The sequence below is a fragment of the Coregonus clupeaformis genome, chromosome 23 (genome assembly GCF_020615455.1).
Source record: "Coregonus clupeaformis isolate EN_2021a chromosome 23, ASM2061545v1, whole genome shotgun sequence".
NCBI lineage: Eukaryota > Metazoa > Chordata > Actinopteri > Salmoniformes > Salmonidae > Coregonus > Coregonus clupeaformis.
This window is the reverse complement of record NC_059214.1, coordinates 46,878,637-46,905,476: the sequence shown is the minus strand read 5'-3', so window position 1 is coordinate 46,905,476 and position 26,840 is coordinate 46,878,637. Positions and strand designations below refer to the sequence as shown.

Below are 26,840 nucleotides of genomic sequence, written 5' to 3'. Positions count from 1 at the left end.
GACCACAGAGTTAAGGAAAAGCAGCCAACAAGTGCTCAGCATATGTGGGAACTCCTTGAAGAGTGTTGGAAAAGCATTCCAGGTGAAGCTGGTTGAGAGAATGCCAAGAGTGTGCAAAGCTGTCATCAAGGCAAAGGGTGGCTATTTTAAGAATTTCACACTTTTTTGGTTACTACATGATTCCATATGTGTTATTTCATAGTTTTGATTATTCTACAATGTAGAAAATAGTAAAAAATAAAGAAAAACCTTGGAATGAGTAGGTGTTCTAAAACTTTTGACCGGTAGTATATAAGTATATATATAAGTATATATATAAGTATATATATATATAAGTATATATATAAGTATATATATATATAAGTATATATATAAGTGTATATATATATATATATATATATATATATATATATATATATATATATATATATATATATATATATATATATATATATATATTCTATATATATATACACACACATACATACATACATACATATATAGGGATGGCATATCGCTACACACACACACACACACATACAGTTGAAGTCGGAAGTTTACATGAACCTTAGCCAAATACATTTAAACTCAGTTTTTCACAATTCCTGACATTTAATCCTAGTAAAAATTCCCTGTTTTAGGTCAGTTAGGATCATCACTTTATTTTAACAATGTGAATTGTCAGAATAATAGTAGAGATAATTATTTATTTCAGCTTTTATTTCTTTCATCACATTCCCAGTGGGTCAGAAGTTTACATACACTCAATTAGTATTCGTGGTACCTTCAGGCATTTGGAAATTGCTCCCAAGTATAAACCAGACTTGTGGAGGTCTACAATAATTTTTCTGAGGTCTTGGCTGATTTCTTTTGATTTTCCTTGGAATTTTCCAAGCTGTTTAAAGGCACAGTCAACTTAGTGTATGTAAACTTCTGACCCACTGGAATTGTGATACAGTGAATTATAAGTTAAATAATCTGTCTGTAAACAATTGTTGGAAAAATTACTTGTTTCATGCACAAAGTAGATGTCCTAACCGACTTGCCAAAACTATAGTTTGTTAACAAGACATTTGTGGAGTGGTTGAAAAACGAGTTTTAATGACTCCAACCTAATGTATGTAAACTTCCGACTTCAACTGTACACACATACATACATACATATACATATATGAGTCTGGCTTTGCGCTTGCATTCACACACTTTTCCTCACATGCAGTTCTCATACAGACACACCAGTAAGAAAGTCATCTTAAAAAAGAAGAGCTAAAAATGTAACTAATGCTCAGATAAGGAAATATTCTACATAATACTTGTACAAATCTCAAGATCTTCAAGTGCTTTTTAGAGCAAAAGAAAAAAATTGTTTTCTTTTTCAAATAAAATGGTGTCCGGGCAGCTACTGCTCACCCTCGTTCTCCTGTCCAGAACCTTCTGAGCGGTCACCCTCCAAGCGATCTGAGGAAAAACAAAGTGAGTGTGTGAAAAAAACCCATTTCTTATTGGACAAGTCCAGGTAGTTCCCCCCCTATTTCAGTCAGTTTTCTTCCATTTTGTGCCTGATGAACGCAACCCTAAACCTATTTCCTACTGTACCTAGCTTGTGGGGACTGCAGTGGAAGTTTCATAACTGGTTGCTGGTAATTGAGTAGTCTGGGTACTAGTTCGTAACATTCCACTCCTTTTGCCAAAGGGACTGGCCTTTTGGTAATCTCAACGTTCAATATACAGCTGGATTTTGTGCGAATTACAGAGTACAAGGAGTGGAATGTAATAGCTGAACAGAGACGGGCAACCTGGCTAGTAATTGAGTGGGTGAACCAGTAAATCTCAGCGGTAAGAAGCTTACTCAGCCCGGGCTCAAGGGTCCAAAAGTACATCAAGAAGTACATAAATACTTCCACATGCACTTTCTATTGGTTTATTAGTCAACTGATTTCCAAAACACCGTAGAATCAATTCACGAAAGAGAAAGTTAATATAACAAAAACTACTAGCAAAATTTAACTGAGTAAGCCTCTACCCGTTCTTATGTGATTAAGGGAGGCCAGCATTCGCAGCATGAAGGAGGCGGGGACTGTGATGGTGTTCCTGGTCTCCTCTAGCATCAACTCATTACGCGTGATCACCTGAAAGGGAAAGAGGGAGATGGAGAGAAGGTAAAAGAAAGCAAATGCTACCAGTAAATCAGAAACATCAAAAGATAATGTGATTTCTATCATCCTCTGAAGTTGGGAGTGGGACTGGTGAGAGCAGTTGAATGGTAAGGGAGGGCGGAGAAGGGGTAACGTGGGAGTGGGAACAGAAAAGCTAATAGGGAGGGGAGAAAAAAAGGGAGGTGAGAGAACAGAGGTGGGTAATGAGGGAGGGTACAGGGAGGGATAGGTAAGCCTCCTGGGGCAAGGCGTCTCCAGTCAGCTGTTGTTAGAGCTCTTGTAGAGGACCAGAGACTCTATGGGGAAAGTCTCACACAGTGGGGAATCCACCCCCTCTACTGGATGAGACAGAAGTGAACCCAAGTCTACCCGCTGTCTGTCACTAAGGTTGAATCAATCGTTTACCAAACATACCTCGTCAGCTAGGACTCTGTTAAAGGACGGCGACGCCTCCAACGGTGACCAGATTTTAATATTGTAGTCGATCCCTGACGAGGCAAGAACTGGAACAGACAGAAGACAAACTGTTGGCAATAGGGTACGACAGTTAAGGGGTAAGGGGTGTGACATAATCGCCTCTTTATACAAGGCTGAAGATGTAGCTAGGGAACTCACCGGGGTGTGGTTGGGGTGTAGGGGTGAGACTAGGGTAGGGGTGTAGGGGTGAGACTAGGGTAGGGGTGTAGGGGTGAGACTAGGGTAGGGGTGAGACTAGGGTAGGGGTGAGACTAGGGTAGGGGTGTGTTACTCACCGGGGTGTGGTTGAGGTGTAGGGGTGAGACTAGGGTAGGTGTGTGTTACTCACTGGGGTTACAGAGGTGTGGGTGTATACTGTAGGTGTGGCTCTAGATATAGAAGTGTAACTCACTGGGGTCGTAGGGGTGCGGCTGTAATGGGTGTAGGGGCGTGGTTGAAGGTGTATGGGGTGTACTGTAACTCACTGGGGTCGTAGGGGTGCGGCTGTAATGGGTGTAGGGGCGTGGTTGAAGGTGTATGGGGTGTACTGTAACTCACTGGGGTCGTAGGGGTGCGGCTGTAATGGGTGTAGGGGCGTGGTTGAAGGTGTATGGGGTGTACTGTAACTCACTGGGGTCGTAGGGGTGCGGCTGTAAGGGGTGTAGGGGCGTGGTTGAAGGTGTATGGGGTGTACTGTAACTCACTGGGGTCATAGGGGTGTGGCTGGAGACAGTTGACTACATGATTGTCGGCCTCCAGCAGCATCAGGTGCTCGCCCGTGTGTCTGTCCCAGATGAAGATGTGGCCACAGTCTGAACCGCTCATCACAAAGTTGTTCCCCCAGAAACACGACTCCTTGATCTACAGACAACACACATAAATAATTGGAGGAGGCAAAGGAACTATAAATGCTTTCAAAGCATCTCGAAAAGTGTTAAACAAATCAAAATATATTTTATATTTGAGATTCTTCAAATAGCCACCCTTGATGACAGCTTTGCACACTCTTGGCATTCTCTCAACCAGCTTCATGAGGTAGTCACTTGGAATGCATTTCAATTAACAGGTGTGCCTTTCCTTCTTAATGCGTTTGAGCCAATCAGTTGTGTTGTGACAATGTAGTGGGGGTATACAGAAGATAGCCCTATTTGGTAAAAGACCAAGTCCATATTATGGCAAGAACAGCTCAAATAAGCAAAGAGAAACGACAGTCCATCATTACTTTAAGACATGAAGGTCAGTCAATACGGAACATTTCAAGAACCATCGCAAAAACCATCAAGCGCTATGATGAAACTGGCTCTCATGAGGACCGCCACAGGAAAGGAAGACCCAGAGTTACCTCTGCTGCAGAGGATAATTTCATTAGAGTTACCAGCCTCAGAAATGGCAGCCCTAATAAATGCTTCACAGAGTTCAAGTAACAGACACATCTCAACATCAAGTGTTCAGAGGAGACTGTGTGAATCAGGCCTTCATGGTCGAATTTCTGCAAAGAAACCACTACTAGGACACCAATAAGAAGAAGAGACTTGCTTGGGCCAAGAAACATGAGCAATGGACATTAGACCGGTGGAAATCTGTCCTTTGGTCTGATGCGTCCACATTTGAGATTTTTGGTTCCAACCGCCGTGTCCTTGTGAGACGCAGAGTAGGTGAATCGATGATCTCCGAATGTGTGGTTCCCACCGTGAAGCATTGAGGAGGAGGTGTGATGGCGTGGGGGTGCTTTGCTGGTGACACGGTCTGTGATTTATTTAGAATTCAAGGCACACTTAACCAGAATGGCTACCACAGCATTCTGCAGCGATACGCCATCCCATCTGGTTTGCGCTTAGTGGGACTATCATTTGTTTTTCAACAGGACAATGACCCAACACACCTCCAGGCTGTGTAAGGGCTATTTTACCAAGAAGGAGAGTGATGGAGTGCTGCATCAGATGACCTGGCCTCCACGATCACCCGACCTCAACCCAATTGAGATGGTTTGGGATGAGTTGGACCGCAGAGTGAAGGAAAAGCAGCCAACAAGTGCTCAGCATATGTGGGAACTCCTTCAAGACTGTTGGAAAAGCATTCCAGGTGAAGCTGGTTGAGAGAATGCCAAGTGTGCGCAAATATTTTGATTTGTTTAACACTTTTTTGGTTACTACATGATTCCATATGTGTTATTTCATAGTTTTGATATCTTCACTATTATTCTACAATGTAGAAAATAGTAAAAATAAAGCAAGTCCCTTGAATGAGTAGGTGTGTCCAAACTTTTGACTTGTCCTGTATATATTTATTTATTTATCTAATTCTATTAAACCAGGAGGATAGTTCGCTCAGCAGCTGGGATCCCTCTCTACATCTGGCCCAGGGTCAGTTTGTTGCTCTTCGCATTATGTTTTCAGTAGGGGTTGGTGAAGGGGGAAGCTGATCTAGAATCAGCTGGAAATGAGCAACCAGAAGTAACCGAAGTCAGGAAGTGAAAATTAGCGTACCATAGTCCTGGAGTTGCGGTGGCCCTTGTAGACCATTTTGACTGAGGGTCTCCTGATATTCTGGGTCTCACTCTCCTCCATCTCTCTCCTCTCCTTCCTCCGACGAAACAGTTCCTGGATACGGGCCGCAGCTGAGCGTCTGTGACACATACACACGTTATACACAGTATTGACAGTAAATATATTTCTATCACTGCAGAGAAGAAAGTGAATTCTGAGCGTCATGCTGATTCACCCCTCGATGACGCTGAAGCGACCAAAACAGCACATGGGAAAAGAATCAGCAAAAAAAAGCAGCAAATACTACCTCACATGCCACGCTAACTGACCGTCACCAGTACTCTACAACCCTACACATACTGTAGAGGTGACAATGTGCTTATTTCACTTCACACTGTAGCCAATATCTATCTCCTCTCTCTCTTCTTCTCTTATCACTCTTGTTGTGAGCAAACAATGAGTAGGCCAGGTACTACAGTTTTCTCCAGGGTACAGTGGGGATTTAAGTAATGAATTACTTAAAAATCATACAATGTGATTTTCTGGATTTTTGTTTTAGATTCTGTCTCTCACAGTTGAAGTGTACCTATGATAAAAAATTACAGACCTCTACATGCTTTGTAAGTAGGAAAACATGCAAAATCGGCAGTGTATCAAATACTTGTTCTTCCCACTGTATGTAGGGCTCCATTCATTCATTGGTTGTTGCATCTCTGGTGTTGGCTGTTACCCTTGTGACATCACTATGTACCTAACAGGGATAATGTAGCTAATAGCTGTCCTCTTAGTGAATGATGGTGGTACACACATGCATATGCATGCTCACACGATTAGTGTTTCACAAAAGTGCCCATCACACAAACAAGGCTTAATCCTGCTGGTGAAAACTACAAACACCATGTCCTGTAGACTACAGTAGTGTCTCAGGGGGGTTTGCTTGGACTCATGGGAGCTGTAGTTTTGGAGGTAAAAGTTTTTCAATGAGCACTGCACTCCTTGCAGGTTAGATGTTTTAGTTGTGGGCACACAGACGTTACCTGATCATCCTATCTCCTACCGCTGATCCTCTGAAATTAGACCTATGTTTATATCAGAATCATTAACAGTAGATAACCACATAGAATGAGAAAAGGTGTCCTCACGACAATATACAGAGGACGTGACATTAAATGTGATACTCCACAACAACATATCAAAATACTGTGTGTGTGTTGTTGTCCGTACCTCTGTCCTTGTCCTCCTCTGTACCTCGCAGAGGGGATAAGAATTGGGTCGTCATCGCTGTCGTCTGAGTCCTGGTTGCTACGGGAGGGTTGACCCTGCCCTCCTGGTCCCGTTGGAACCCCCTGCCCCCCTGGCCCTGTCGGACCCCCATGCCCCCCCTCCCCCGCAGGCTCCTCTCTCCTGCACCCCCCAGTGGTGTCCTCTGCACCCACACCCTGGCTCCTCTCCAGGGGCGTGGCAGTCACACTATCCCCCACAGAGGAGGCTTGTGCTGGGGCCTGGGCCAGCGTGGAGCCCTGGATGCTGGAGAAGGAGGCACCCCCAGCCTCACACTCTGGGTCTGAGTGGGAAGCAGCAGACCTGCTCTGGTCGGGGGGCTCCGACACAGCCACTGGTATTGAAGGAGGGGAGAGGAAGGAGGGGAGAGGAAGAAAGGGTCAATATGAGGCTCAGTTGTCTAGGTGGGAGCAATATGGCAGAACTAGTGGAACTAATGCAGTTTTCCTGATCAGTGCTACACATGGAATCCCGTAGAGGACAGTAACACTAACAATCATGGCCACTAGGCCACTCCAGTCCTCACCATACTCAGAGGCAGAGCTCTCTGCCAAAGGCCCTTCTCTGGTCTGGAAGGCCCCTGCTGCCTCTGACAGTTTGGGCTCTCCACTGGAGGCTCCGCTGCCCCTGGAACTGGAGGCTCCGCTGCCCCTGGAACTGGAGGCTCCGCTGCCCCTGGAACTGGAGGCTCCGCTGCCCCTGGAACTGGAGGCTCCGCTGCCCCTGGAACTGGAGGCTCCGCTGCCCCTGGAACTGGAGGCTCCGCTGCCCCTGGAACTGGAGGCTCCGCTGCCCCTGGAACTGGAGGCTATGCGGCTCCTGTAGAGAACAGGGGGTGGGCAAAGGAGAGAGGGTAAGAGTCGGTCTCAAAGAACAACATTCCGTCACCAAGATGAGACACTTGATTTAAATTTGTGAATATTAATTTGATGAGTAAAAATCAGGGAACATCAACAGTCAGTTTCCCTCGATGTTCAGTATTCTGCTCTCCATTAAGAATCTCCATTGAGTGTGCCTTTTAGTCCAGCAGTAGGCTTAATCTGGGTCTGTAAAATCACCTCCTAAAGTTTGAATAGTGTGAAGTTTTGCTTCTGGCTTTCTAAGCAGTGTAGTCTGAGTCGCACGCTCACCACTCGTCAGTGAAGTCCAGTTTGATGGTGCTGGTGGTGGTTCCCTCAGTGCTGTAGTGTAGACTCAGGACGGGTTCTGCCGTGCTGGCTCGGCTACCTCCAGGTCCAGTACTGCTGCTGGGTGCCCCGGACCCAGACGAAGTTCCAGTTAAACTGGCAGACCCAGACAGAGTTTTCACTTTGACTGAACTCGCTCCAGCACTTACACTCACAGCTTCTGATGCTCCTGAGAGGGAGAACACACACACACACAGAGAGAAAGAGAGAGACAGAGAGCGAGAGAGACAGAGATTGAGAGACACAGACAGTGAGAGAGACAGAGATTGAGAGACACAGACAGCGAGAGAGACAGACAGCGAGAGACACAGAGAGACAGCGAGAGGGAGAGAGAGAGAGAGAGAGAGACAGAGAGAGAGATTATTGCATAATATACCGTATATGACAATAGTTTTGCCTCTGGATGGCTCCTGGTTACCAAAATAAAAGCCACTATAGCAATTAGGGTTGCAAAATTCCAGGAACTTTCAATAAATTCCCTGGTGTTTCCGAGATCCCGGTTGAAAGTATCCCGGAATCAGGAGGCAATAAGCAGGAAATCCGGAAACCTCAGACCAGAATTTCCGGAAAACCAGGGAATTTATTTAAAGTTCCTGGAATTTTGCAACCCTACTAGCAACGATACATTTTCAACAGAGTGGTGCAGTGGTCTAAGGCACTGCATCGCAGTGCTAACTGTGCCACTAGAGATCCTGGTTTGAGTCCAGGCTCTGTCGCAGCCGACCACAACCGGGAGACCAATTGGCCCAGCGTCGTCCAGGGTAGGGGAAGGTTTGGCCGGCAGGGATGTTCTTGTCCCATCGCGCACTAGCGACTCCTGTGGCAGGCCGGGCGCAGTGCACGCTGACTCGGTCGCCAGGTGTACGGTGTTTCCTCCGACACATTGGTGCGGCTGGCTTCCGGGAAGAAGAGCCGCACTGCAAGAAGCAGTGCGGCTCGGTTGGGTTGTTTCGGAGGACGCACGACTCTCGACCATCGCCTCTCCCGAGTCCGTACGGGAGTTGCAGCGATGGGACAAGACTGTAACTACCAATAGGATACCACGAAATTGGGGAGAAAAAGGGGGTAAAATACCCCCAAAATAATAATAATAAAATATATATAAATAACTAAAATAAAAAATGTCATGAGTTATTCATCGTTGTGTTTACATGTTAGGTGTTACAATACATTTCAGACTTGGGGATAAAACAACATTGATTACCGGTAGTTGCTTTTGAACTACTGTGTAGAGACTAATAATAGATAATACCACTTTGTATTCCATTTCAGTGTTAGCACTTCGCATAATGCAGTCTGTAGTTATGCTAGTTAAAAACATGTCAACTAGATGATATTTTACAAGACAGGGACACGGTTTAGTTTTTTTAATATACAGGACAATATCATGCGATGGCAACATGCAGCGTTGTTATTTTAGGTAGGTCAATGGCAATGCAAAAAAGGCTGTACTCCGCAGTGCTGCATTATACACACACCTCCTACTGACCGTCTGTTACACAAGAACGTTTCAAGTTTCATTCCATACATAGGAGGTAGAGAGGAATGCTATCCATCAATCCACAGCAGCAATACATAACGGTGATTCATATACTTTCAAAAAACGTGAGGTGCACTTGGTTAGATTTAACTTGACCATCACAATGGTGACAATAGAAGAAAATGGGAGAGTGATCACCCTGTATGCCAGTGAAGCTAAATCAAGCGCACCTCAAGTATTTGCCAGTGTTTGACCCAGATCTGAACCAAAACATCACACAGGTGAGAGGGGAACACCAGAAATATAAGGGATCAAATGCAAGCCTCTCAAACTACAACCACACGCAAAATTTCATCAGAAATGAGTTTGGAATGTCAATGTCATCCTAGGGCCTATTATATTATTCTGTAAAAAAAAAGCCAACACAGGAGATGATCGCATTGAGAGGGAACAGTTTGAGCATGAGATGATCTACAGCACGGCTGTGACTGAGTGAAAAGCCAGAAGGAGAGCAAGATTGTGTCAGGGCCAGGTTTGGAGCCCAGGCGCACGTGCCCTGTGTGCCCGTTCGTAAATACGGCTCTGGATTATGTTACCAGTTCAAAATAAAAACAATACTTAACGGCTGAGGAATGACCTAACATTAGCTCAAGCTACAGTCGCAACAAGAGAGCCTCGGAGAAGATAGCTAACACCAGTCTCTGCCCTGGGGACTCGGTTGGACAAAAGGGACTAGAATGCATGCCTAGTGAACATGCACTCAGGTAAAGCTGGTGGAGGGGCAAGGGGCACACCGGAAGTCTCATGGTAAAGATGGTGGCGGGGCAAGAGGGCACGCCAGAAGGCTCATGCAAATTATTATATATTTTTGTTATGCCACACAGACGACAGAGAGAAAGGCCGGAGGAAGACAGAGATACAAAAAAAGAAAAAGGAGAGAGAGAGAGAAGGGAGGAGAGGAGACGCACCCTGCTGCTCATCCAGAGTCATGGATCCCAGCTGTTTGTTAACCACAGACGAGGGAGAATCTGGAACACAAATAAGACTCACTAAAAAACGGGCACAGAGGTCACACCAGGGTTCATACGATCATGCTCAGGTCACACAGAGGACAAAAGTTCAAAGCTCAGGTCAAACAAAGCTTAAAGTGGACCAAGGCCAAGCAGGAAGAAGAGTTAAACACAGCCAAATGAACAGATGGTGATGTTTGGTGTAACGCTGAGAAGAACATCTCAAGGTTGATATTGATACGGGAATAGAACAGCCATTTCACTACAGAAAGCTTGTGGGAGATGGAACACATACTGTACTTAGCGCCACATGTACAGTGCTAAAACACAAAAGATATCCCACATGAGATTCATAGTTTGATATCAATGGAAGATTTACACAGTAGTTCAAGTTTTTCAGGCATCTCAAGTTGTCTCAATCAGCCTTTTGAGAGTAAGTCATGGAATAAGTGGTGGAATAAGGATGGACCTCATAGTAATACGCCTCGCTCCAATACTGAAGCTCAAATGTTCAGGTACAAACAATACATATAAAATGGGAGACTACATACAAAACTGGCTACGGGCAACACTTTGACTACAGACAAAACTGAATCATTGTAGCCACATACATGATGTCTGTGTGTCTGTACAGTGCTGTTAAAAGGTATTTGCCCTCTTTCTAATTTTCTCTACTTTTGCATATTTTTGATACTGAATGTTTTGATTAGATCTTCAACCAAAACCTAATATTAGATAAAGGGAACCTGAGTGAACAAATAACACAATAATTACATACTTATTTAATGTATTTCATAAAACAAAGTTATGCAACACCCAAAGTCCATGTGAAAAAGTAATTGCCCCCTCAATAACTGGTCGCTGTGGAGGAATTTTGAATTCTTCAATGCAGAACTGCTCGTTTCAAGTCCTGCCACATCATCTCAATTGGTATTACGTCTGGACTTTGACTAGGCCATTCCAAAACTTCAAATGTGTTGCTTTTTTAGCCATTTTCATGTAGACTTGATTGTGTGTTTTGGATCATTGTCTTGCTGTATGACCCAGCTGCGCTTCAGCTTCAGCTCACAGACGAATGGACTGACATTCTCCTGTAGAATTCTCTGATGCAGAGCAGAATTTATGATTCCTTCTATTAAGGCAAGTCGTCCAGGTCCTGAGGCAGCAAAGCATCCCCAAACCATCACACCACCACCACCATGCTTGACCTTTGTGGTCCTCTGTAGCTCAATTGGTAGAGCATGGCGCTTGTAACGCCAGGGTAGTGGGTTCGATCCCCGGGACCACCCATACGTAGAAATGTATGCACGCATGACTGTAAGTCGCTTTGGATAAAAGCGTCTGCTAAATGGCATATTATTATTATTATGCTTGACCGTTGGTATGAGGTTCTTACTGTGGAATGCAGTGTTTGGTTTTCTCTAGGCATAATGGGACCCATGTCGTCCAAAAAGTTATACTTTTGACTCATCTGTCCATAGAAAATTATTCCAAGAGTCTTGATGATCATCCAGGTACTTCTAGATACTTTTTGGCAAACTTGAGTTAACCTTTTGGACGAGATGGGTCCCATTTTGTCTGGCGAAAACCAAACACTGCATTCCACAGTAAGAACGTCATACCAACGGTATGACAATGATCCAAAACATATAATCAAGTCTACATGAAAACGGTTAACAACAACAAATTTGAAGTTTTGGAATGGCCTAGTCAAAGTCCAGACCTAATCCCAATTGAGATCTTGAAACGAGCAGTTCATGCTTGAAAACCCACAAATGTCGCTGAGTTAAAGCAGTTCTGCATGCAAGAGTGGAAGCATTTGGTTGCAGTCATTGCAGCTAAAGGTGGCACAACCAGTTACTGAGTGTAAGGGGGCAATTACTTTTTCACAAAGGGGAATTGGGTGTTGCATAACTTTGTTAATTAAATAAAAAGAAGTATAATTTTGTATTATTTGTAAACTCAGGTTTCCTTTATCTAATAGTAGGTTTTGCTTGAAGATCTGATAACATTCAGTATACATTTTTTTTCTCAAAAATACAGAAAATCTGAAAGTGGCAAATACTTTTCACAGCACTGTATGCATGTACAGTGCATTCGGAAAGTATTCAGACCCCTTACGTTACAGCCTTATTCTAAAATGGATAAAAATTAATTGTTTTCCTCATCAAATACCCCATAATGACAAAGTGAAAACAGGTTTTTCAATTTTTTAGCAAATTTATTAAAAATAAAAAACAGAAATACTTTATTTACATAAGTATTTTGACCCTTTGCTATGAGACTCGATAATTGAGCTCAGGTGCATCCTGTTTCCTTTGATCATCCTTGAGATGTTTCTAAAACTTGGAGTCCACCTGTGGTAAATTCAATTGATTGGACATGGAAAGACACATAACTGTCTATATAAAGGTCCCACAGTTGACCAAGCCATGAGGTTGAAGGAATTGTCCGTAGAGCTCCGAGACAGGATTGTGTCGATGCACAGATCTGGGGAAGGGTACCAAAAAATGTCTGCAGCATTGAAGGTCCCCAAGAACACAGTGGCCTCCATCATTCTTAAATGGAAGAAGTTTGGAACCACCAAGACTCTTTCTAGAGCTGGCCGCCCGGCCAAACTGAGCAATCAGGGGAGAAGGGCCTTGGTCAGGGAGTTGACCAAGAACCCGATGGTCACTCTGACAGAGCTCCAGAGATCCTCTGTGGCGACCATCTCTGCAGCACTCCACCAATCAGGCCTTTATGGTAGAGTGGCCAGATGGAAGCCACTCCTCAGTAAAAGGCACATGACAGCCTGCTTGGAGTTTGCCAAAAGGCACCTAAAGGACTCTGACCATCAGAAATACGATTCTCTGGTCTGATTAAACAAAGATTGAACTGTTTGGCCTGAATGACAAGCGTCACATCTAGAGGAAACCTGGCCCCATCCCTACAGTGAAGCATAGTGGTGGCAGCATCATGCAGTGGGGATGTTTTTCAGCAGCAGGGACTGGGAGACTAGTCAGGATCGAGGGAAAGATTAACGGCACAAAATACAGAGAGATCCTTGATGAAAACCTGCTCCAGAGCACTCAGGACCTTGTTGTCCTGTTGGAAGGTTCACCTTCCAACAGGACAACAACCCTAAGCACACAGCCAAGACAACGCAAGAGTGGCATTGGCACAAGTCTCTGAAAGTCATTGAGTGGCCCAGCCAGAGCCCGGACTTGAACCCGATCGAACATCTCTGGAGAGACCTTAAAATATCTGTGCAGCGACGCTCCCCGTCCAACCTGACAGAACTTGAGAGGATCTGCAGAGAAGAATGGGAGAAACTCCACAAATACAGGTGTGCCAAGCTTGTAGCGTCATACCCAAGAAGACAGTGTCTCCCGACCCCCCAGTATCTATGCTGCAATTGTTTATGTGCCGGGGGGCTAGGGTCAGTCTGTTATATCTGGTGTTATTCTCCTGTCTTATCTGGTGTCCTGTGTGAATTTAAGTATGCTCCCTCTAATTCTCTCTCTCTCTCCCTCGCTCTCTCCCTCCCTCCCTCCCTCCCCTCCCGGAGGACCTGAGCCTGGACCATGCCTCATGACTACCTGGCCTGATGACTCCTTGCTGTCCCCAGTCCACCTGGTCGTGCTGCTGCTCCAGTTTCAACTCTTCTGCCTGCGGCTATGGAACATTTTACATTTACAGTTTAGTCATTTAGCAGAAGCTCTTATCCAGAGCGACTTACAGTTAGTGAGTGCATACATTCTTTTTTTAAATTTTTCATACTGGCCCCCCGTGGGAATCGAACACACAACCCTGGCGTTGCAAACGCCATGCTCTACCAACTGAGCTACATCCCTGCCGGCCATTCCCTCCCCTACCCTGGACGACGCTAGGCTAATTGTGCGCCGCCCCATGGGTCTCCCGGTCGCGGCCGGCTACGACAGAGCCTGGATTCTAACCAGGATCTCTAGTGGCACAGCTAGCACTGCGATGCAGTGCCTTAGACCACTGCGCCACTCGGGAGTAGGGAACCCTGACCTGTTCACCGAACTTGCTACCTTGTCCCAGACCTGTTGTTTTCAACTGGCTCTCTCGCACCTGCCATTTCAACCTCTAAATGCCCGGCTATGAAAAGCCAAGTGACAATTACTCCTGATGTACTGACATGTTGCAACCTCTACAACCACTGTGATTATTATTTGACCCTGCTGGTCATCTATGAACGTTTGAACATCTTGGAGAAAAATCTGGCCTTAATGGCCATTAACTGTTATAATCTCCACCCGGCACAGCCAGAAGGGGATTGGCCACCCCTCAGAGCCTGGTTCCTCTCTAGGTTTCTTCCTACGTTTCTGCCTTTCTAGGGAGTTTTTCCTAGCCACCGTGCTTCTACATCTGCATTGCTTGCTGTTTGGGGTTTTAGGCTTGGTTTCTGTATAGCACTTTGTGACATCTGCTGATGTAAAAATGGCTTTATAAATAGAATTTGATTGAAATTTTATTGAATCGTTGCCAGAAGTGCTTCAACAAAGTATTGAGTAAACAGTCTGAATACTTATGTAAATGTGATATCAGTTTTAAATGTTTAATACATTTGCAAACACTTCTAAAAACCTGTTTCTGCTTTGTCATTATAGGGTATTGTGTGTAGATTGAGAGGGGGAAAAAAACTATTTAATCAATTTTAGAATAAGGCTGTAATGTAACAAAATGTGGAAAAGGTGAAGGGGTCTGAGTACTTTCCGAATGCACCGTATGCATGCATGCATGTATGTATGTACAGTGGGGAGAACAATTATTTGATACACTGCCGATTTTGCAGGTTTTCCTACTTACAAAGCATGTAGAGGTCTGTCATTTTTATCATAGGTACACTTCAACTGTGAGAAAATCCAGAAAATCACATTGTATGATTTTTAAGTAATTAATTTGCATTTTATTGCATGACATAAGTATTTGAAACATCAGAAAAGCAGAACTTAATATTTGGTACAGAAACCTTTGTTTGCAATTACAGAGATCATACGTTTCCTGTAGGTCTTGACCAGGTTTGCACACACTGCAGCAGGGATTTTGGCCCACTCCTCCATACAGACCTTCTCCAGATCCTTCAGGTTTCGGGGCTGTCGCTGGGCAATACAGACTTTCAGCTCCCTCCAAAGATGTTCTATTGGGTTCAGGTCTGGAGACTGGCTAGGCCACTCCAGGACCTTGAGATGCTTCTTACGGAGCCACTCCTTAGTTGCCCTGGCTGTGTGTTTCGGGTCGTTGTCATGCTGGAAGATCCAGCCACGACCCATCTTCAATGCTCTTACTGAGGGAAGGAGGTTGTTGGCCAAGATCTCGCGATACATGGCCCCATCCATCCTCCCCTCAATATGGTGCAGTCTTCCTGTCCCATTTGCAGAAAAGCATCCCCAAAGAATGATGTTTCCACCTCCATGCTTCACGGTTGGGATGGTGTTCTTGGGGTTGTACTCATCCCTCTTCTTCCTCCAAACACGGCGAGTGGAGATTAGACCAAAAAGTTATATTTTTGTCTCATCAGACCACATGACCTTCTCCCATTCCTCCTCTGGATCATCCAGATGGTCATTGGCAAACTTCAGACGGGCCTGGACATGCGCTGGCTTGAGCAGGGGGACCTTGCGTGATTTTAATCCATGACGGCATAGTGTGTTACTAATGGTTTTCTTTGAGACTGTGGTCCCAGCTCTCTTCAGGTCATTGACCAGGTCCTGCCGTGTAGTTCTGGGCTGATCCCTCACCTTCCTCATGATCATTGATGCCCCACGAGGTGAGATCTTGCATGGAGCCCCAGACCGAGGGTGATTGACCATCATCTTGAACTTCTTCCATTTTCTAATAATTGCGCCAACAGTTGTTGCCTTCTCACCAAGCTGCTTGCCTATTGTCCTGTAGCCCATCCCAGCCTTGTGCAGGTCTACAATTGTATCCCTGATGTCCTTACACAGCTCTCTGGTCTTGGCCATTGTGGAGAGGTTGGAGTCTGTTTGATTGAGTGTGTGGACAGGTGTCTTTTATACAGGTAACGAGTTAAAACAGGTGCAGTTAATACAAGTAATGAGTGGAGAACAGGAGGGCTTCTTAAAGAAAAACTAACAGGTCTGTGAGAGCCGGAATTCTTACTGGTTGGTAGGTGATCAAATACTTATGTCATGCAATAAAATGCAAATTAATTACTTAAAAATCATACAATGTGATTTTCTGGATTTTTGTTTTAGATTCAGTCTCTCACAGTTGAAGTGTACCTATGATAAAAATTACAGACCTCTACATGCTTTGTAAGTAGGAAAACCTGCAAAATCGGCAGTGTATCAAATACATGTTCTCCCCACTGTATGTACACTACCGTTCAAAAGTTTGGGGTCACATAGAAATGTCCTTGTTTTCGAAAGAAAAGCAATTTTTTTGCCCATTAAAATAACTTCAAATTGATCAGAAATACAGTGTAGACATTGTTAATGTTGTAAATGGCTTTTGTAGCTGGAAACGACTGAATTTTAATGGAATATCTACGTAGGCGTACAGAGGCCCATTATCAGCAACCATCAGTCCTGTGTTCCAATGGCACGTTGTGTTTGCTAATCCAAGTTTATCATTCTAAAAGGCTAATTGATCATTAGAAAACCCTTTGCAATTATGTTAGCACAGCTGAAAACTGTTGTGCTGATTAAAGAAGCAATAAAACTGGCCTTCTTGAGACTAGTTGAGTATCTGGAGCATCAGCAATTGTGGGTTCGATTACAGGCTCAAAATGGCCAGAAACAAATAACTTTCTTCTGAAACTCGTCAGTCTATTCTTGTTCTGAGAAATGAAGGCTATTCCATGCGAGAAATTGCCAAGAAACTTAAGATCTCGTACAATGCTGTGTACTATTCCTTTAATTCCTGTAATCAAACACACAATTGCTGATGCTCCAGATACTCAACTAGTCTCAAGAAGGCCAGTTTTATTGCTTCTTTAATCAGCACAACAGTTTTCAGCTGTGCTAACATAATTGCAAAAGGGTTTTCTAATGCTCAATTAGCCTTTTACTGTTTTATTTTTTATTTCACCTTTATTTAACCAGGTAAGCCAGTTGAGAACAAATTCTCATTTACAACTGCGACCTGGCCAAGATAAAGCAAAGCAGTGCGATAAAAACAACAACAACACAGAGTTACATATGGAATAAACAAAACGTTCAGTCAATAACACAATAGAAAATCTATATACAGTGTGTGCAAATATAGTAAGTTATGGAGGTAAGGCAATAAATAGGCCATAGTGTCTCCCTCACTAATGATAAGCGTGGATTAGCAAACACAACGTGCCATTGGAACACAGGACTGATGGTTGCTGATAATGGGCCTCTGTACGTCTATGTAGATATTCCATTAAAAATCAGCAGTTTCCAGCTACAATAGCCATTTACAACATTAACAAAACATTTTGCTTTTCTTTCGAAAACAAGGACATTTCTAACTGACCCCAAACTTTTGAACGGTTGTGTCTGTATGTATGTACACTACCAGTCAAAAGTTTGGACACACCTACTCATTCAAGGGTTTTTCATTGTAGAATAATAGTGAAGACGTCAAAACTATGAAATAACACATGCAATCATGTAGTAACCAAAAAAAGTGTTAAACAAATCAAAATATATTTTAGATTCTTCAAATAGCCACCCTTGATAACAGCTTTGCACACTCTTAGTGCAGACACCACGGATGGGGTTTGGAGGTGGAAATATGGGAGATCAAGTAGATAACAGCATGATGTGTATCAGAGTGAGTGAAGAAGCTTAGGACAACATTAACAGACCGTGTCTGCATCAGTCATTACATCAGCTCCTAGAAGATCTGTAGAAATACACTTGGCTGATCAGATCTTAATCTTAACCATCCATAGTCATAGTCTTCAATATTTTACATAGACAACCCCTTCATACTGCGGTTGATGCCAAGGAGGTGCAGAAGCAGTGCTGCACAGCCAGAGGGTGCCAAATGTGCAGAAGCAGTGTTGCACAGCCAGAGGGTGCCAAATACCTCACTGCCACACCATACAGGGGGTGTATGTTTGGTGGGAGGGGGTTTGGGTGTGTGAGAGGTAAAGAGGAGAACACAGTGTCGCAATGTTGTTTATCGTCACAAGAGGGGCGGGCGGCTCCTTATAGTGTCCCCCGACATTCAACGTACCCCCATGCCACATGAAAACTCTAATATCCATATCATTCCTTCCGTAGCCGTGGGGGCAGTGTTGTGTAGGCAATTAAGCTTGCTTGGTTCCTTGATCTGATCTATAGGCTATGCATCAAAGTAGCCTATTTTGTATTGATAAACTAATATAATCTCAGCGACTGTTCAAACAATAATCCCCCCTAAAATGTATTTTGTTTAGAAGTAATAACTAGAGATTCAAGGCTACTGGTAAAAACAGCTGCGAGATCTGTGCTTATTCTCCATGACCAAAACATGATGACATTCTATTTTTAGCTGATATGGGAGTGAATACATTCAAGTAGCATATTAAACTGGGATAACGTTGTAGGTTACACGTCGAGTATAATCATGTTTGCCACTGCATATTATTGATCTTATTTTTAATCCCAGTCCCCGTAGTAGGCTTTTTGCCTCTTGGTAGGCCGTCATTGTAAATAAGAATGTTCTTAACTGACTTGCCTAGTTACACACTGCCGATTTTGCAGGTTGTCCTACTTACAAAGCATGTAGAGGTCTGTAATTTTTATCATAGGTACACTTTAACTGTGAGAGACGGAATCTAAAACAAAAATCCAGAAAATCACATTGTATGATTTTTAAGTAATTAATTTGCATTTTATTGCATGACATCAGTATTTGATACATCAGAAAAGCATAACTTAATATTTGGTACAGAAACCTTTGTTTGCAATTACAGAGATCATACGTTTCCTGTAGGTCTTGACCAGGTTTGCACACACTGCAGCAGGGATTTTGGCCCACTCCTCCATACAGACCTTCTCCAGATCCTTCAGGTTTCGGGGCTGTCGCTGGGCAATACGGACTTTCAGCTCCCTCCAAAGATTTTCTATTGGATTCAGGTCTGGAGACTGGCTAGGCCACTCCAGGACCTTGAGATGCTTCTTACGGAGCCACTCCTTAGTTGCCCTGGCTGTGTGTTTCGGGTCGTTGTCATGCTGGAAGACCCAGCTACGACCCATCTTCAATGCTCTTACTGAGGGAAGGAGGTTGTTGGCCAAGATCTCGCGATACATGGCCCCATCCATCCTCTTCTCAATACGGTGCAGTCGTTCTGTCCCCTTTGCAGAAAAGCATCCCCAAAGAATGATGTTTCCACCTCCATGCTTCACGGTTGGGATGGTGTTCTTGGGGTTGTACTCATCCTTCTTCTTCCTCCAAACACGGCGAGTGGAGTTTAGACCAAAAAGCTATATTTTTGTCTCATCAGACCACATAACCTTCTCCCATTCCTCCTCTGGATCATCCAGATGGTCATTGCCAAACTTCAGACGGCCTGGACATGCGCTGGCTTGAGCAGGGGGGCCTTGCGTGCGCTGCAGGATTTTAATCCATGACGGCGTAGTGTGTTACTAATGGTTTTCTTTGAGACTGTGGTCCCAGCTCTCTTCAGGTCATTGACCAGGTCCTGCCGTGTAGTTCTGGGCTGATCACTTACCTTCCTCATGATCACGGCGAGTGGAGTTTAGACTGCTAAATGGCATATTATTATTATTATTATCATTAATGCCTCACGAGGTGAGATCTTGCATGGAGCCCCAGACCGAGGGTGATTGACCGTCATCTTGAACTTCTTCCATTTTCTAATAATTGCGCCAACAGTTGTTGCCTTCTCACCAAGCTGCTTGCCTATTGTCCTGTAGCCCATCCCAGCCTTGTGCAGGTCTACCATTTTATCCCTGATGTCCTTACACAGCTCTCTGGTCTTGGCCATTGTGGAGAGGTTGGAGTCTGTTTGATTGAGTGTGTGGACAGGTATCTTTTACACAGGTAACGAGTTCAAACAGGTGCCGTTAATACAGGTAATGAGTGGAGAACAGGAGGGCTTCTTAAAGAAAAACTAACAGGTCTGTGAGAGCCGGAATTCTTACTGGTTGGTAGGTGATCAAATACTTATATCATGCAATAAAATGCAAATTAATTACTTAAAAATCAAAACAATGTGATTTTCTGGATTTTTGTTTTAGATTCCGTCTCTCACAGTTAAAGTGTACCTATGATAAAAATGACAGACCTCTACATGCTTTGTAAGTAGGACAACCTGCAAAATCGGCAGTGTATCAAATACTTGTTCTCCCCACTGTATATATATTTAATTATAAATCTGATTTCATATGGCAATGTAGGAAGCTAAAAAGGCTAGCTACAGTACCTTCAGAAAATATTCACACCCCTTTACTTTTTCCCACTTTGTTGTGTTACAGCATAACTTTTCAAATTGATTAAATTTAGATTTTGTGTCACTGATCTACACACAATACCCCATAATGTCAAAGTGGAATTATGTTTTAGAGATGTTTACAAATTAATAAAAAAATGAGTAAAAATGTGCTTAACATGTCACATAATAAGTTGCATAGAATAACTCTATTTGCAATAATGGTGTTTAACATGACTTTTGAATGACTACCCCATCTCTGTACCCCACACACACAACTATCTGTAGGGTTCCTCAATCGAGCAGTGAATTTGAAGGACAGATTCAACGACAAAGACCAGGGAGGGAGGTTTTCCAATGCCTCACCAAGGGCACCTATTGGTAGATGGATAAAAAAACTATATATCAAATAAACAGACACTGATTATAACCTTTGAGTATGGTGAAGTTATTAATTACACTTCGGATGGTGTATCAATACACCCAGTCACTACAAAGATACAGGCATCCTTCCTAACTCAGTTGATGGAGAGGAAGGAAACCGCTCAGGGATTTCACCTTAAGGCCAATGGTGATTTTAAACCAGTTAAAGAGTTTAATGGCTGTGATAGGAGATAACTGAGGATGGATCAACAACATTGTAGTTACTCCACAATACTAACCTAAATGACGGAGTCAAAAGAAGGAAGCCTGTACAGAATAAAAATATTCCAAAACATGCATCCTGTTTGCAATTAGGCACTAAAGTAATACTGAAAAAAAAAGAGGGTAAGAAATTAACCTTTTGTCCTGAATACAAAGGGTTATGTTTGGGGCAAATTCAACACATCACCGAGTACCACTCTTTATATTTTCAAGCATGGTGATTGATACATCATGTTATGCTTGTCATCGGCAAGGACTAGGACGTTTTATAGTATAAAAATAAAAGGAATAGAGCTAAGCACAGGCAGAATCCTAGAGGTAAACCTGTTTCAGTCAGCTTTCCAACAGAAACTGGGAGACAAACCCACCTTTCAGCAGGACAATCACCTAAAACACAAGGCCAAGCTTGATTAATTTTTTAAAGAATATGCAAATAATGTACAATCCAGGTTTGCAAAACTCTTAGAGATTACCCAGAAAGACTCACAGCTGTAATTGCTGCCAAAAGTTGATTCTAACATGTATTGACTCATGGGGTTGAATACCTATCTAATCAAGATATATTCGTGTTTTATTTTCCAGCAATAATTATTTTTTAAAGTTAGAGTTTTTCTTCCACTTTGACAGAGTATTGTGTCGATCGTTGACAAAAAATAACAATTAAATCCATTTTAATCCCACTTTGTAACAAAATGTGAAAAAAGTCAAGGCGTGTGAATACTTTCTGAAGGCACTGTAGCTTGACGTTTTTAGCCAGGCTAAAGCCAGCTAGCCAGGTTGCCAGCTATCTACTACTAGCAAGGGAAGGTTTACACAAAATGAAAAGTAAAAAAAATAAGAGACTTTGAATGGGAGTGGGACCGGTGAGGATATCATGTTACCAAAAGATGTCCGCTCCTCCAAAAATCCCACTCCACCCACGCGCACGTAGATCAACGGAGTGGAGTTTGTAGTACATTTAAAAAGTCTGAGGGGCATATGGAATTTTGGGTAGAGGGAGTGGTGAGCTGGGTAGAAGAGGTAAAAGGGAGTATGGGTGTGGGGACAGGAGCAATGTTCCCTCTAAGCTGCGTGCATGAGCGGGCGCGCAGCTCCCCCTGGTACTGCCGCGCAGAAGAAATATCAGCCCGCGCAGAGAAGCACGAGAATGAACTTAACAGGGTAAACTCTAGAAAGTTCAATGAACACGATCAACGTTTTCCTTTTCTGTGGGAATTGTGATCGAATCAACGCAATATTAGTCATTTTCAATGCAACATACCAAAACAAAACTAACTATGCAAGAGTTCGTATGCAAAACTGTTGTAGGTAGAACGCATCAGAGTATGATTCCATTGACATGCACGATTCAGCCCGTACTCTACACAAACCGGTGCGGCATAACCAATCAGAGCTGCAGTAGGCCTATATGCAAATAGACCATTGCCATATATGGATCTGTGCCATTCACTTTGAACTGGACTGTTTTTACAGCATGAGCGGTCGTGAGTAGATGCACTTGTTTTGAGATCAAAGCGAGAGCTACATGTAGCGACGTGTGCACATTTGTTCATATCCTTTGCTAGTTAGTGAGTTATTAGCCCAGTTATAGATACATTTGTAGTCAGCAATGGGAGAGTGACTGTAACCTGTATGGGGGGCCGTCTTGGTGGCAGCAGCAACAGCCCCCTGTGATTGGCTCTCAGTGGCTGCGGTGGAGGAAGGGGATTGGCTCTGTCCTGGTGGGTCGGCCAACATGAGCAGCCGCTGCAAGCGCCTACACACTAAACTTACCGGCAGCCGGTGAGGGCTGTACTCTGACAGAGAGGTGGAGAGACGAGAGGGATAGAGCAGTAGAGAGACGAGAGGGATAGAGCGGTGGAGAGACGAGGGGGATAGAGAGGTGGAGAGATGAGGGATAGAGAGGTGGAGAGACGAGGGGGATAGAGAGGTGGAGAGACGAGAGGGATAGAGAGGTGGAGAGACGAGAGGGATAGAGAGGTGGAGAGACGAGGGATAGAGAGGTGGAGAGACGAGAGGGATAGAGAGGTGGAGAGACGAGGGATAGAGAGGTGGAGAGACGAGGGGGATAGAGAGGTGGAGAGACGAGAGGGATAGAGAGGTGGAGAGACGAGAGGGATAGAGAGGTGGAGAGACGAGGGATAGAGAGACGAGAGGGATAGAGAGGTGGAGAGACGAGAGGGATAGAGCGGTGGAGAGACGAGAGGGATAGAGAGGTGGAGAGACGAGGGGGATAGAGAGGTGGAGAGACGAGATGGATAGAGAGGTGGAGAGACGAGAGGGATAGAGAGGTGGAGAGACGAGAGGGATAGAGAGGTGGAGAGACGAGGGATAGAGCGGTGGAGAGATGAGGGATAGAGCGGTGGAGAGATGAGAGACGAGAGGGATAGAGAGGTGGAGAGACGAGGGGGATAGAGGTGGAGAGAGGAGAGGGATAGAGAGGTGGAGAGACGAGGGGGATAGAGAGGTGGAGAGATGAGAGACGAGAGGGATAGAGAGGTGGAGAGACGAGAGGGATAGAGAGGTGGAGAGACGAGGGGGATAGAGAGGTGGAGAGATGAGAGACGAGAGGGATAGAGAGGTGGAGAGACGAGAGGGATAGAGGTGGAGAGACGAGGGGGATAGAGGTGGAGAGACGAGGGATAGAGCGGTGGAGAGATGAGAGACGAGAGGGATAGAGAGGTGGAGAGACGAGGGATAGAGCGGTGGAGAGATGAGGGATAGAGAGGTGGAGAGATGAGAGACGAGGGATAGAGCGGTGGAGAGATGAGGGATAGAGCGGTGGAGAGATGAGAGACGAGAGGGATAGAGAGGTGGAGAGATGAGAGGGATAGAGAGGTGGAGAGACGAGAGGGATAGAGAGGTGGAGAGACGAGGGATAGAGCGGTGGAGAGATGAGGGATAGAGCGGTGGAGAGATGAGAGACGAGAGGGATAGAGAGGTGGAGAGACGAGGGGATAGAGGTGGAGAGAGGAGAGGGATAGAGAGGTGGAGAGACGAGGGGGATAGAGAGGTGGAGAGATGAGAGACGAGAGGGATAGAGAGGTGGAGAGACGAGAGGGATAGAGAGGTGGAGAGACGAGGGGGATAGAGAGGTGGAGAGACGAGAGGGATAGAGAGGTGGAGAGACGAGAGGGATAGAGAGGTGGAGAGACGAGAGGGATAGAGAGGTGGAGAGACGAGAGGGATAGAGAGGTGGAGAGACGAGAGGGATAGAGAGGTGGAGAGACGAGGGGGATAGAGAGGTGGAGAGACGAGGGATAGAGAGGTGGGAGACGAGGGGTATAGAGGTGGAGAGATGAGAAAGAAAGGAGGAGGAGGAAGAGGAGGAGGGGTAATCGGCGAGAGGCAATAAAGGAAAATAATGGAAACAGTAGAAGGAGAGGGTAAGGCAGCTCCCACACACACTCCTATAGACTGTATACACACACACACACACACACACACACACACAGTGATATGGTCTGCTTGTGCCAGTTTACTGTGAGAAGGGTTGGAAAGCTACCGGTAATTTAAAGGAATTTAGGTAATTAACAGAAAATCCATGACAATCTAATCTAACTTTGGTAATTTCTATTTAACATTCTGGTAGTTTACTGGTAAACGTATAAAGTTTCCAGTAATATACCCTCCCTTTGCAACCCTAACTGTGAGTCAGCTGTTGGCTCTCCTCAAATCAAATATGATGACTCTGCCCTCTTATGGGAAAAATTACATCTTACCGGACTGGAGAGCTAAAATGGCAGTTTTGGTTGAAGTACTCAGTGTGTGTGTGATCTCTTTATGCGACACTTACCAGACAGAGCAGCCTCTGTGGTGGGTGTTGGCGTCGGAGTCACAGCCGTGTCTGCCTGACTCCCCTGCTCTGAGTCTGGGGAGGAGGTGAGGGCGGATGAGGGAGGCACCGAGCCCTCCATGGGTGAGGAGGTTGACGGTGGAGGTGCTGTAACCGTAGACGATGACCCTGAGGAGCAGGTGGACTTGGGAAGGAGTACAGATACAGTGGTGATGGCAGGGGCCTCCATTTCCACGGAGCCCTCTGGGGCTCTGGCTTCTTGTGGAGGGGGTGTTGTAGGGAGCGTTGGAATGGTGGGGGTTGTAGAAGTCCCCTCTATGCGAGGAAGAGTGCCTGGAGGAGATGCATGAAATATGTTTTTTTGTCATACATTTTCTGAGGGATTTTTCTGAAGCATGTCTTTTCATAAAGTTATATTCTGTTGTATCGAATTGTATTCATTGCATTCGATTGCATTCGATTCCATTTTATAATTTCCCACTTCAAACAAAACATTGGTGCAAACCCGGCTCCAGAAATAAAGGGCCAAATAAATAAATAAGATCATAGATCTGTGGCATCAGGCCAACCACTACCCTGTCCCAGTATCTCACCTCTAGGGCGTGTCTGAGGGCGCGTGGTCCCCCGGCCCACCTGGGCTTCACTGGCCTCCTCGAACCAGCGGGACAACATGTCCGACATCCTCTGCATCAGCGACACGTTGCGGCTCTGCTCTCCTGGAGGGTGGGGGCGGGGGGGGTCAAAGGTCAGAGACCGAGTTAGCATGAATGAGACATGACTGGCTTGCATTTCTCAGCACAACATTCCATTGAAAACCCACAAAGTTACTGTTGTTGTTGCCCCCTTTACTATCTGTCTAGGGCAGGGGTCTCCAACAGGTTGATCCCCAGATACCAGTAGCTCGCAGACCACCTATGAGTTCCTCGCCAAACTATTCTGAAAGTACATGCAATTTTCCACGTGTTCCACTGCAAACTATCATAAACAAATCTCACAAGTATCAGACACAGCAAGCTCCCACACAAAGCCAAACCTAACACAATATCTGCCAATACTGCACGTCTGTCTGTGTGGTGCGTGCATTTGTCGATCACTCCGTGTGTAGCCAGTTGAAGTGATAATCATGAGGTTTGACAGAAATACATCCCCCAAAACCTTCTCAATTAAATGTTAACTGCAAAGTAGGCTTACCTGGCAGAAGTATATCATGAGTAAGTATATACATTTGTATGTATTATTAGTTATTTGCAGACATTGCTATGAAATTAGCAGCATCAGCAGCATTGCTAGACCGGCACATTCCTCACTCTAGTTGTGCAGTTAAAAGGGGGAATTACACTCGAAAATCTAAATGTGTTCGTTTTCTTCCTTAAAAATAAGTGTCTTCTGATGTGATTTAAGCATTGACATGGACTCAGAACATCCAATTTCGTTGTTTTTCTATGAACTATTGTAATTTCAGTGTGAAAAGCAAAACATATCTAAAACCTGGAAAAATAAAACTGAGAAAAAATAATTTGGGAAAATAGAAAACATAATTTGGGAGAATTATTTTAGATTTTATAGGACCCCCCTTTAGAGTTTTATTTTGTAACCATTATTTGACCAGGTATATTGACAGAACACATAGTGCACTACTTTCTCCCGGGGAAGAGTTGAAGGGGAGAAGAGAAGAGTGTGCTTAGTACCTCGTAATGTTGAATTCTTTTAAGTAACTCTCATGCTAGAAAAGTTTGGAGACCCCTGGTCTAGAGAATCCTTGTGTCCCACCCCTGACAGTATGAACAGTGCTGCCTGGGCCAGAATGAGTTAATGGTATCAGGGTATAGCTTGACGTATAATGCATAAGTCCTTCAATAGCCAACAGCGGACTACCAATCCACTGCATCATCCAGACATTAAAACTGCTGACCTAGTGGGGAAAAAGTTCCCTTCTCCTTACTCTACCTATACAATACACTA

At 44.4% G+C, this 26,840-nt stretch overlaps 1 protein-coding gene across 1 annotated transcript in view; it reads right to left on the bottom strand.

Moving 5' to 3' along the window:
* Window positions 1-1,098: 1,098 nt before the first annotated feature.
* LOC121536398 (DDB1- and CUL4-associated factor 6) overlaps window positions 1,099-26,840 on the bottom strand; it is a 67,506-nt gene continuing 41,764 nt past the window's right edge. The window contains exons 9-20 of the mRNA XM_041843662.2: window positions 25,472-25,594; window positions 24,879-25,211; window positions 22,711-22,959; window positions 10,015-10,074; window positions 7,510-7,735; window positions 6,906-7,198; window positions 6,323-6,713; window positions 5,099-5,237; window positions 3,317-3,473; window positions 2,571-2,659; window positions 2,024-2,129; window positions 1,099-1,458 (exon numbers count right to left, since the gene is read on the bottom strand). Coding sequence (XP_041699596.2) covers window positions 1,400-1,458; window positions 2,024-2,129; window positions 2,571-2,659; window positions 3,317-3,473; window positions 5,099-5,237; window positions 6,323-6,713; window positions 6,906-7,198; window positions 7,510-7,735; window positions 10,015-10,074; window positions 22,711-22,959; window positions 24,879-25,211; window positions 25,472-25,594 — 2,225 coding nt within the window. The 3' untranslated portion in view covers window positions 1,099-1,399. The remainder of the gene's footprint in view (window positions 1,459-2,023; window positions 2,130-2,570; window positions 2,660-3,316; window positions 3,474-5,098; window positions 5,238-6,322; window positions 6,714-6,905; window positions 7,199-7,509; window positions 7,736-10,014; window positions 10,075-22,710; window positions 22,960-24,878; window positions 25,212-25,471; window positions 25,595-26,840) is intronic.